At 34.0% G+C, this 13624-nt stretch overlaps 1 protein-coding gene across 1 annotated transcript in view; it reads right to left on the minus strand.

Moving 5' to 3' along the window:
• Nucleotides 1-6203, minus strand: part of LOC141394026 (lysosome-associated membrane glycoprotein 1-like) — a 32084-nt gene extending 25881 nt beyond the window's left edge. Inside the window, exon 1 of the mRNA XM_073967777.1 lies at nt 5617-6203. Within this exon, the coding sequence (XP_073823878.1) occupies nt 5617-5671 (55 nt within the window). The 5' untranslated portion in view covers nt 5672-6203. The remainder of the gene's footprint in view (nt 1-5616) is intronic.
• Between the last annotated feature and the right edge of the window lie 7421 nt (nt 6204-13624).

Raw genomic sequence — 13624 nt, forward strand, 5'->3', positions numbered from 1 at the left:
AATGTTGTAGCTATGAAAATTCTCTACAAGATTGAGCTATATGATATTTTTGTAGGTTTTAGCGTTTTTCAGATATAGAAGTTCAAATTGGGACAATGTATTGACTGTATCGCCTCCTTATAAAACAGTGCCACGACTGCAATTACCTATCATATCGTTCAATGGTAAAAAGTGCGGTAGCTGTGAATCATCGAAGGGAACGCACCAGGAGAGAACCTACACGAGATTCTAAAATTTTTAATTATCTTCAGGGAAACGTACAATATTTCTTTTCCAAATGGGTTTATCCATATTGTCACTGCTACCCTCTACACGAGTTACTTGAGAAAAAATTGACTGGCCTTAACAAAGTGACATTCTTCCCTACTTAGGACGAAGGTACACATTGATGGTTTAACAATTTTCTACGTTGTTGTGAGACTTTACAAAGTGAAAAAAATAGTTTTCGCCAAAACCTACGATTAATTATGAATGAGGTGATTGAAACCCAATTAATTTATTTAGACAAACTACAGTAGAATCGCGATAATTCGTACCTCGATAAATCGAACATCTCGATAATTCGTATAAGCTGTCACTCCCTTGAAGCCATTTTCTTCGCATTCGTATAAAATGTCTGGTGACTTTAATTACGAATTATCGAAGTTCTACTGTAGTTAGCTTTATTTGTTAAAGAAACTAAATCCAAACATTAGAATCATATGTTCCCTATTCCTTCTATCAATGAAAACAAGTCAGGCATGAATGAAATATCATCCACATGAATACTTTGTTACGTACATAGAAGTGTAAATTGAAAATACAGATGTAAATGACTTGACTGCCGACAATACAAAAGCAAATTCATAAACCGCACAATGACGGCGGCATATTCATAAGCCACACTATGGCAGACAGCAAAACATTCAAACCTCAAGAATACAATTACAGGTAGTTAAGAAATGATTCATACTATAGGGGAGTAGTATTGGTATGTAAAACAAAGGGCAATGTCATAACTTTGCTATTTACAAAGGTTAGCTAGCGGTTATGAGCATTTTCGTTTGACATTTAAAACCAAGAATAAAAAGATAAGTAATATAAATACAATAAACCCTGAACTTGTAAATTTTAATATAATGAGGAAGAATATCTGAAAACGCCTACTTTTTTGTAACAAGTTCTAAAAATGATAAGGTCCTAATTTGGTGGGTATTGTTTATGACGGCATAGTTATTAATCTACAATGTGTTTGTCATTGTTTGAATGGACCGAAGAAAACAAAACAAAAACAAGCAAATATGAGGGATGGTGGTCAAGCCACAAGCATTGCTAATTTGTTTTGAAAATTTATGAGAGTTTTCCATGAATCTAAGAATGCAAGCGGCTTCTATTGCAATTGAATTAGTCAGTACCATGTTTTTCTATTGGATGTATATTGACCAGTAATCTAAAAACAAATAAATGTAAACAAATTCATTGTTCCACCACGAAATACCAACCAACATTATCATGCATTTATTTATGTAACTCGAATCTGTGTTCCGACTTCTGAGCAATGTCGTTTTTTGCTCCACAAGAAACTTTCCATAGTTTTATGTATTTATGAGTAATTATTTTGTTCTGTTTCTGATTTTTCCACATTAAGTGATCCAGCAGCAGAACAATAAACATGCACATACAAGCAAATGGTACACATTGAAGATGACTGATAAGCCTAATATACAGGGACAACAGTACTTGTTCGCTTCGTAGTGGAATATATAATCACAGTTACAATATTTTGTATATTATAAATTTGCATTCGGCACGAAAGGCTTTTCAATATCAAAATCAGTAAAACTTTGCAAAAATTCAGAAAGATGTTATGGAAAGTTTTTATTTACTTCCTGTAAATAATATTTATCGCCACTCCCCTATATCCACAATTATTTATTTGGGGAATACAACAAATAATGTATGTATTTCTCTTTGTAAACAAATTAGTCACGAATAGTAAGGATAGTAAGCAAATATCTGAAAGACCTGGTGAATTGTCGTTTAGGGCACCTAGCGGTTCGAGTTGAAATATTTTACCACGTGTAACTCTCGTATCAAACTTGATGGGATGCGAGGGCTTAATGTCAGAATTGCCTCCATTTAAAACAGTATATTAAAAATGACTTGAATGAAGAAAACCGTTAACCAAACAAAGGTTATTCAGGTAGTGATCACTTCGACTGGTGAATGTAGGTGTGGGTGCCTTTACACCCTGAGTCTTCACTTCCACAAGTACATTGACCTAACTCGCCCGCTTTGCTTCTTCTTAAACACACACGCAGAGAAACCCGTAAGAATTTGGCAAGACGTACCTGCTTGTAAGGTATCAGTCAAGCTCGCCGATAGTCTCAGGGCGTAGAACTGCGTCCCTTATCTAACTACGAAAATAGCATCGCTGTATCAGAATCAGATCTATGACAAGCAAGTGGGACGGCAACAACCTTAAGTATTGCAGGCTATGTGAGGATGTAGACTGCAAAAATCGAGCATCTTATCTTCTCTGCCTGTGTCCTAGTCTGCCAGTCAAAATTCAAACGCATGCTGCTTGGTGCGCATGAGATGGTATCTCACTTATTTTTCCTTTATTGACTCTGGAGCCCTGTTAACCTACAGCAGGACCCCTAAGTGTTTATGGGGCGGACCATTACATACTATAGAAGTTCAAGGAAGGGAGAAAGATAGGAAAGAGGTAGAAGGAATGTAGATAAAACAGAGTGTTTGGGAAGAAGTAGCAATCTCTCTGTTATATCTACATTCCTTCTACCTCTTTCCTATCTTTGCCCCTTCCTTTCTACAATATTAACAATATGTACAAGATCTACAAGATCATCAAGGGTGCCAACGTGGCGCAATGGTATGCACACCCGCCTTGCACGCTGAAGGTCGTGGGTTCGATTCCCCGGCCAGTCAAACATCAAAATTTTCAACGTTGGCAAAATACCCCTCAGTAATGTTGGCGACATTTCCTGAGTATTTCAGCCATGTAAAACTTCTCTACAAGTGGTGTCTTAGGACACGCAGTTCGGACTCGGCGATAAACTGTAGGTCCTACGTCACTGAGCTAATATGAATCGGGGTGCACTCATTGATATGAGAGAGGTCTCCCTTGTCCCGTATGGGATGTTTGTGGAACAATTATTATTATTATATTACAAGATCTACAATGCCACTTTACCACCATGAGTGAATACCGCTAGTAATTCTTCTATTGACTGAATACCTCTGTATAATCCTGGGAAAAGGAAAATCGAGGAACAGACAATGAAATGCCTTATTGCACTCTACTCTTGCAAGAACTTTATTGGCAAAAGTTGGGGGCAAAGACCTCAAGTCATAATTGGTTGTGCATAACCGTAGTTCCTGGCCTTTTCTGGTGACACGTACTTGGGAACGTTGCGTCTTCAAAACAGAGATATTTGCTATCAGCAGAGTTAGATAGAGGACTTCAACACAATTGCTAGAATTGCTAGAAAAGCGTTGGACTAAGTGTATTGAAGTTTCAGGAGATTATATTGAAAAATAAAAATATTTTTGAAAAACTAACTATTCTCTTTCATTTATAGGCTAAGAAGTTTCCGAACAGCCCTCGTAAGACTCGGCGTATAAGAAATGAAATAAATAAAAAAAAAATAATAATAAATAAATAAAAATTCCTAGAAACGTAATGTTGTTAAAATAAGACAGTTCCGAAAAGGCAAACATCTCGTGAAGTATGACATTCCTTCTGAAAAAATCTATGTATATCGTAGTGATTGGGGTTCCAAACATTACCTATGATAAAAAATTCGACCAGTGTATAATAAGTTTCCATTAGTGGACTGAAAATTTCTATATGTAAGTACTACTCCTACGGAAACTTCAACGCACAAAGTGTCCACCTCCTCAATCATATATTCTACGACTTTAAACACATTATTATGTATCCGAAATGGTCCTGATACCTAAAATAAACTTTTCAATCTTTCTTATAATTTATACTTTTTGACCCCGTTGAAAAATTCACTTTTCGCTAACAACAAACAAATAATTGGTCTGTTCCTTTACTTTTGAAAGTGGTAAAACCGGCAAAAGTAGCAAAAGTTGTAATCTGCTTCCATATGAATTGTATGGTGTCTGAAGTAAAGGAACGCTTTTCAAGTAAAAAATTGTAAAACTTGAAGATTCTTGCACGCAAAGGAACAGAGCTAATAATTTAGCACTAAAAAAAACAAGTACATATACAATTATTATGACAAAAACAAACAAAACTATATATAAATAAATAACTGGAAATTTCGTTTTTGTTGTTGTCGTGTTTTGTAGTTTGCACTTCTCAATAGATCGTGTGCTTATAATTGTTTTTGCATTTTTTTGGTAGCTTTTCTTCACATTGTACTTGTTTAATACAGAAGAACAAATAGACGAATTGAGGTGTTATGTTTGGTGCGACTATCTGCATAGCATAATTGATCATCATTTAGAGGGGACTATTTAACCGACGCTGATAGGTTCTATTAAGGAAAACAACTCGAATCAATTTGTTTAGTGAGATGTTGAGAAGAACACAGGATAAAATGGAAGAACATCATTTAATTCCCGAATAGATTGAAATATTGTGTTTCATAAGAGGGGATGCTAAGTCGAAGGTCACACTAGAGAGTTTCATTGAAACAATTTCATGAAAAAAGGGTTCCTAGGTCAAGTTTCACAGTAGAGTGATATCATAAAGTTGCTGTAGTGGGGAACTCGATCTATAAATACCGAAAAGTTTCAATGAAACCATTCTAGTGTGACCTTCGACTAATCGTTGTTCAGGGACACCCTTCAAAACTTTTGAACCGAAATCGTTCCGATGTCGCTTCGACATTTCGTTCCGAAATTATGTCAACCACTTCATACAACTTTCGTTAAGATATCGTTATGATTTCGTATCAGATATCGGACGTATTGTCCGAATTTTGTACAGACTTCGTTACGATGTCGGTACGATTGGTTTGCTGGGTAGTTACATATTAATATTCACGACAATAGACTAACTAACTGAACTATTTGTTGAACATACAAATTCACCAACAATAAGCAATTGCATGCCGATACAATTGTTCGAGATAAGTCGGTGACTTCAGAAATCCTAAGTGTTATTCCCCGTTTTAAATTTTGCATTAAGCAAATTTCATCATGGCTACAAAAATACACCGAAGATGACAGGCAAGCACACAAAGCCAGGGTATTAGCTTAAACGTCACCTTAATCAAAGCTGATGAAAATTACGCCAAAATGTTATTTCCCCCCATTTTTCTGCACGAATTAAAAGCGATCAGCTGATTCATTGCTAATTTCGTTAAGGTTACATACATGTCCATAATTTTAGTGTCGTCCTCATACACACCTTTTGCATTTCATCAACGAATAGAAATGACAAAAGCAAAACAACGTTAGAGACGACGAGAATGACGTCGAAGAAAAATACGATAATGATAATTAAAAAAGCAGTAAATTGATGAACAAAGAACAACTAAACAACGTCAAGTGCAATAATCAGAATTCGACGGTTGTTTCTCTTGAAATCCCTTCATATTCTACAAATAAAAAACACAAATTATTGTATTATAAAATTACCTGTTAGCAAGCAGGCCGATGAAAGCAGCAACAAAATGGTGGTTTTATAAAACATTTTTGTTGTTATAGCTGTTTTTTGTAGCTACTATGCACTTATGCACTGCAATTTGATAAAATCCAAGAATAACTTCCTCCTTTCCTTTGTTCTTAAAATCCGAACTGCAAAATTTCAATTCAACAACAGCCAACCAGCCAACCGAGAGGGCTTTAAGTTCGTTCTTTTATTTTCCCGTGTTTTTGCGTTGTAATCGAATTATAATATATTATATTATATTTTCCTCTCTTGTTTGTAGAGTGCTAAGTTTTTCATATATTTTCTACTTCAATTATTTTATTTCTTTTTTTATATCGGGCACAAACAAATAAACGACGACGCGACGCACTAGAGCACTGTTTTTGTTGCAGCTATTTCGTTTAAATAACAATCAACAATAAAAATTAATTTGTAAAATGTCGTCTCTACACAAAAAATTGATATGACAAACAAAATTTATTCAAGGGTTGCCATTATAGTTTTACTGCCAATACAACTCGCTTAATGTTGTCAAATTAACAATAGATGGCGCGAATATGGTATAGAATACAATACTGTTTTACCGTGTGTTGCCATATCTGAACAAAGTTTAAAGTTGGGAAATAAAGCTGGAAACAGATACAACGTTTGATTAAAGCTCTGTTCCAGAACTAAAAAGTTTTTACAATTTTTACCACTTTTACACATTTTGCGTTCCCGTACACAAAATTTATATGAAAATCGTTTACGACTTTTACAACTTTTACGACTTTTACCACTTTATAAAGTACGGGAACAGGCCATAAAGTTTTGCGTTGGGCGTCGAGAAAAAAACAACAACAACAGGGCGACAACGACACCAAAGTCCAGCGTTTATCTGTTTGTCGGCATATATTTCAAATGAATTTGAATTTTTCGGCATCATGCCCAACAGTGTAAAAACGGCCAAAACGACACAAAACTTTAATCAAACGTTGTATCTGTTTCCAGCTTAAAGTAGCATACAGCACTAGAGCAATTTCGTCTTATGCCAGACCGTGAAAATTTTCATTAGAAAATTATTTGTTATTCTCTATTAAATTTTGGCATAAAGTAATTATACGAACAGCTGTCAGAAAAATCTGATATTTTTACCATGGATAGATCTTCTCGTCCTGATTACAAAGATATGAATCTTTTCGGGGGAAGTCCATACTTCCCGAGATATGGGCCTCTAAAGTACCGAAAATTCCCTTGTTTAGTCCTTGGTCACACTAGAGTGTTTCATTGAAACAATTTCATGAAAACAAGGGTTCCTAGGTCGATTTCCACAGTAGAGTGATGTCATGAAGTTGCTGTAGTGGGCAACTCGATCAATAAATACCTAAAATTATCAATGAAACCACTCTATCAATGAAACCACTAACTTGAAAAAAATACAATTTAATAGAAAATTTTGCTCTCGTGCCCGAGATTTGCACCTGTCCATAGTAGAAAATGTTGTTCCCGTGCCCGAGATTTACACCTGTCCATGGAAGAAAGTCTTAAATCCCCGATCGAATGCCGGCCATTTACCCTGCGTTTACAGTTTACAGGACAGTTAAGTACATGTATTGATTGTCAAAAACCCAAAACTTGCCTGTGTTACGTAGGCGTCTCGACAACTGCAAAAACAGTTGTAAAATTATAAATGAAAATCATCGATTTCCTTTTGTTTTCCGTTTACATATTTTGTTTTTGTTCATGTTCTTTTGTTTTCAACACATTTCAATTATTATCTCACACATTTTTACAAAAAATTTCAAAAATTTGTGAAAAATTGATGGACAGGTATGAATTTCATTAAAAAATTTCATGAAATTAGGCGTTCTTAGCTCGAATTCCCCACTACAGCATCTTTATGATCTTACTCTGCTATGGAAAACGATCTAGAGACGCATAATTTCGTGTCAAAATTTCAGTGAAATTACTGTAGTGTGGTCTGGGACATATTTTACATTTAATTACACATGCACTGTTCCAGAACCTGCAAGAAGCTACTACTTTTTACTACGATAACGTTTTTTCCTTTATGTTATCGAAAGAAATAGTAAAAATTAGTAGATTCTTGCAGTACAAGAACAGACCAACACTTTTCATTCATATTTTCCATTAAATCTGAAAAGTTAAGTATTTTCTGTACATTTTTATATGTTTCTATTTTCAAAATTAATGAGAGAGAGACATGTCAAAACAATATTTGTATATACAGACTTTTAGACAGGTATTTGACTTTCATTTCTAGATTTGTACGCGAATTTGAAACAATGGGCAAAAATGTAACTGCAATGAAAGAGAATAGAAAAATGCTTTAAATGTACACTAATCGTTGAACCGTTTACATTTCATTAATGTTTTGCAGTTTTTCTAAAAAAGCCCTACGTTTTTAAATTTGTTATTTTGCCTGTCATAATTAATTTACTAGGCGTTTACACCAGACAGTTTGTCTTCAAATACAACTCTGATTTACTAACACATACATACATTTATCGCTTGTCTCCCAGCTGTCCATCATTTTTTCACAGACAGTTGTGTTAACAAATTTCTGACATTTTTGTGAAAAAGAAGTTAGATGATAATTCAAATGTGCTGAAAACAAAAGAATATGTACAAAAACAAAATATGTGAACGAAAAACGAAAAGGAATCGATGATTTTCATTTATAATTTCACGACTGTTTTTGCAGTTATCTGGACGCCTACGTCACACAGGCAAGTTGTGGGTTTTTGACAATCAATACATGAACTCAACTGTTCTGTCATTTGTAAACGCAGGGTTATTTCGATAAATGCTCTCATTTGTTAGAGATGGGACATATTAGCTCTGTTCCTTTACGTTCAAGAATCTTCAAGTTTTACCACTTTTTAATCGAAAAGCGTTCCTTTACTTCAGACACAACATGGTACAATAATACAGGTAGCATTATCAGGCCCGCTGATGGTAACATAATGTGTCAAGTCCATTGAATTGACGTCAAATTTTGACACCTTATGTTACCAACAATTGCCGATGCGGCTACCTGTGTATTTGTACCATGAGACACAATACAATTCATATGGGAGAAGTTTACAACTTTTACTACTTTTGCCAGTTTTATCATTTTAAGAAGAAAGTCCCAATTTACATTAGGCGAGTTTACTTGCGGCAATTGTCAGTTTGTTGGTGAGAGAGGGTGCTGAGAGGCAAAGGGTTACCATATGCCTCACCTCTCTCTCATACAAAATGACAATTGCCGCAAGTAAACTCGCCCAATGTAAATTGGGACTAAAGGAACAGACCAATTTTATCGTTGTTCTGAGAGTATTTCTACTTGAACAACGTACAAAAATCGTCGTTCGTGCTCAGAATTTTGTATGGGGAATCAAGTAATTTATTCGTATTTGAGGGTCGAACAACTAATAGAGAACGAACGACGTACTGTGGAAAAGGGCTATAAGGTACAAATACCGTTTAATGTCAAGTTTATAGCACGGTTACACTACAGCTTTTTGCCGGGTTAACCCACTTCATGAGGATTTATTGCTTAATCTGGTCAAATCTGACCAGATTTGCCATAGAAAAATTAAATCCTCTTATGACTGGGTTTATTTTAAATCCGGCACAAATCCACCAAAAATACAGTGTTGTATTCGGTATTTGTGCAAAAAAATCCAACTCTACTCAAAAAGTACCAAAAGTTGCAACTGTTTTTGCAACAGAGTTAGTCGTGTTTTACACGTTTACGATTGGTTGCATGAGATTTTATGGAGTTAATAAATCTAAAGTTATTTGAAAATCATAAAATTATTTATTATTTTTACATTAGACACTTTTTTAACAAAATGTACGCTTGATACCATGATACAAAAATGTATCCCTGTGTGTAAAATATACCAATATGAGCAAAGAGTGGACGATATCTCATACGATAAATTGTAAAAGTGTAAAACACGACTCTATTAGTTATTTTGTATGTATACGTAAACAAACATTGACAGCTGACAGTTTATATCCTCGAAAAGCTAAGTGTAACCAGCAGTTTACACTTAGTTTTTGTTGATTTCAAACATATCACAATGATCAAGGTAGATGCATATGTACAGCTGATCGAACATGAATTTTCACAAGTTGTTGTAAATTGAATTAATCATCAAAAATATAAAAATATGGAACTTTACAACTCTATTTGGAAAATTATCAAAAAATTATCTATATATCGTATTAATTGTGTATAGTACTAACAAATGAAAAGAAATGATTTTATCGTTGAGACATCATAATAACAATTTTTGATAACACCTTCTTCTCCTGTTTTCTGCCATACAATTTTGGCTTATGCTTAGTTTACATTCGGCGTCGTTTCGTGATTTCGAAGGCGTTTCGTTATTTCGCGCGGAATCAAGCAAAATTTATCATGATTTCGCATACAAAAATGAAATCATCTCATTTCGTGATTTCAGCGAAATCAACATCGAAATCACAGTACACATGATATACAACCCTGTTTTTGCTTAAAAAAGTACCAAAAGTTGCAACACTTTTCACGTATCACAATAAACAAGGTAGATGGTCAATTGTATCAAAATTTGTAAACAAATTAGTATCAAAATTTGTAAACAATAGGTCTGTTCGATAACCCAAAAGTTTGTACAAATTTGTACAAACTTTTACAAAATGCTGTTAGATAACAAACTTGTTCAGTAAAAGAGAAATGAGAAGCAGTTGAAAGTACTTGCAAATACTTTTTACTTGCGAAGTTATCGAACAGGCCTATTGTGAAAAAATATTAAATTGCTTTGTTACAATGCTATTTTTCATTGCGTTCCCGTACTTTTTTAATGACAATGTTAGAAAAAAGAGCAAATTGTCAAAAATTGCTTCCCAATACAAATTTCTTAAAAAAATACGGGAACTGAAAAATTACGGAAATTGCTATCAGCTATCATATTAGATGCCAATGAACATGCTTGTTGCAAGTTTCTACTAGGCCATAATTGTATGGCAGAAAGCAGGAGAAGAGGGTGTTATTCGCGCTATTTTTTGTTTAAAGAGAAGTGCAAGTCTTGCTAAATTTCGGAGTACGGGAACGCATTTTTACCACTAAACGGGAAAACTACTGCAACAACTACTTTTATCTTTAAAAATTTATTATTGTGGTGTCTCAACGATAAAATCATTTTTTATTTTTCATTTGTTAGTACTATACACAATAAATACGATATATAGATAATTTTACGATAGTTTTCCAAACAAAGTTGTAAAGTTTTATATCGTCATATATTTTTGATGACTAATTCAATATACAAAAACTTGTTTTGAAAATTCATGTGCGATCATGGTATAAGTAAAGAGGTAGATTTAAATGAAAAAAATCTATAGAACCCTTGTTTTTATTGAATTCCTAAAACTTCAAAATAAAAGCAACAGGTGGGTTTGTTTACAATGCATTTTTTGAGCATTTTATAAAAAACGCGAAAAATGAATGAAGAGTTAAGTTTTCTCCACATAGTCGAGTTGTGAATATGATAAACTGATTGTTTCAATGCAAATCTCAGCAATTTCTTCCATACAAATGGTCTAAAAACAATTTTAAAAATAATTGAATTCGATTGTTTTTAAAATTGTTTGGCATATTATTCAAACACCACACACACATACACAGTTTGTTTATATTGTTTTGAAGTTTTAGGCATACTCGAATGAAAAAAATTTAAATTGACATAAGGCTTTGGCTAACCTTTCTTATTAAACCATGTGTGCGATCAGCTGCGCATATGCATCTACCTTGATCATTGTGATATGTTTGAAATCAACAAAAAAGTATGTATAAACACCGGGGTGTATTTCAGGATTTCGTGAAATCCAGTGGATTTTGGAGCGCAAGTGTAAACTTGGCATAATGCAGAGAAAGACTCATTTGTGATTTGCTTAGACGAGTCGCCTGAGGTTATGTTTTCCTACCGACAAAGGAGTCATTTATGATCAGAAAATGAGCTCATATTCTAGCTTTATAATCGTGCAGTCGGATCAAAAAAGACTCGAATTTGATTAAAATTTTCAAAAAATTCTGACTGGGATATGCCAAACAATTTTAAAAGCAATCGAATTCAATGGCTTTTAAAAAAGTTTTTAGAACATTTGTATGTAAGAAATTTGTCAGCTTTTCATTGAAACAAACATTTTTATCATATCCACAACTCGATTATATGGAGAAACCTTTGCCTTTCATTCATTTTTCGCGTTTTTTATAAAATGCTCAACATTGGTATTATAAACAAACCCACTTGTTGCTTTTGTGTTTACTTCCCAGCAAAATTTGACGGAAGGGGTTCTTTGCGATGACGTGATTTCATGTCATCTTTTGCATTGGTTCAAAGGAAGTCGTGGAAGATCCGATCTTTTCATTAGGATTTGAACCAATGCAAAGGAAGTCGTGAAAGATCCGATCTTTTCATCAGCATTTGTACCCATTCCATCGATCCAATAGAGATGATGTTTGTGTTTTTATTTACACACCTGTTTATTTTCATTTTGGTATGTTCCAGTACTGCAAAAATCTACTAATTTTTACTATTTTTTCCGATAACATAAAGGAAAAATTGTTATCGTAGTAAAAATAAGTAGATTCTTGCAGTTTCTGGAACAGACCAAAGTTGTTAGAACTGTCGTCGTGATGTTGTCTTACATTTCCTGCATATCAAACAACTAAAACTTCTAAACAATTGGTATTATATGAAGTCCCAACCATCGCGCTAAAAATAGAATCGGAGTGCACACATTGCTATTTTAAAAGTTCCCTTGTCTGTTCTAAATCTGACATAGAATGAAATCAATCAAATCTCGCTTCTTGAAATTTGAACAAAAAAAGTCCGAAACGAAAAGGAACAAGAATCTGAAAATAAAGAAGAAACTACTTTTGGAAAGAAACAATTAAAAATAAATTAATTAAGCATAAATGGTATTTTCCATAAAAAGTCCCTCCTCCCCGTTCGTTACATTTTGTTCTTAGAGATCCCTAAAGCAAGCCGGGTTGTAGATCCCTACATATTTCCGTCACTAAACAAAAGAGTATAAATTACCAAAATGTTGTTATAAAATAACAAAATTATAAAATAAAAGTAATTTACGAAATAAAAATACTTAAAGGAGTGTATTTGGAGTCCATGTCGAAATCTGAACTGGTGATAATTGAAAAAACCTTTTGTAAGATGAAAGAATATCAGTTGCGGAGAACGGAAGAAGTAATCATTTGCGTTGCAGCGGTGGTGATTACATTGCAATTTTGGATGTCAACTTTTGAGAAACTAAACTGATAAATTAATTGTAGTTATTTCATGAATTCATTTGAATTAATAAAGAGTTTTGTTTTTCATGAAAACCATATTTCAATACAGCATTTCCATTTTCCAAACAAGACATGAAAATTTCATGCCAAGGGGTTGGTGAAAATGACATGCCAAAGCATTGGTTAAAATGACATGTCAAAGCATGGGTGAAAATGACGTGTCAAAGCATTGGTGAAAATGACATGTCAAATCATTGGTGGAAATGACATGCCAAAGCATTGGTGGAAATGACATGTCAACGCATTGGTTAAAATGACATGCTTAGGATCCAGAAAAGAACGTCATCTTTTGGGGTCCACGCTCATATAAAATTCGTCGATGAAGATGCTAAAAAGATGACATGCTAGATCACTTGCACCCATGATTGAATGTCATCTTTGGCATCGAACATTTTGCTGGGTATCACAGTAAGCAAGCCGGGTTGTAGATCCCTACATATTTCCGTCACTAAACAAAAGAGTATAAATTACCAAAATGTTGTTATAAAATAACAAAATTATAAAATAAAAGTAATTTACGAAATAAAAATACTTAAAGGAGTGCATTTGGAGTCCATGTCGAAATCTGAACTGGTGATAATTGAAAAAACCTTTTGTAAGATGAAAGAATATCAGTTGCGGAGAACGGAGGAAGTAATCATTTGCGTTGCAGC

Source organism: Musca autumnalis, unplaced genomic scaffold (genome assembly GCF_047663935.1).
Source record: "Musca autumnalis isolate F117 unplaced genomic scaffold, ASM4766393v1 scaffold_2, whole genome shotgun sequence".
Classification (NCBI taxonomy): domain Eukaryota; kingdom Metazoa; phylum Arthropoda; class Insecta; order Diptera; family Muscidae; genus Musca; species Musca autumnalis.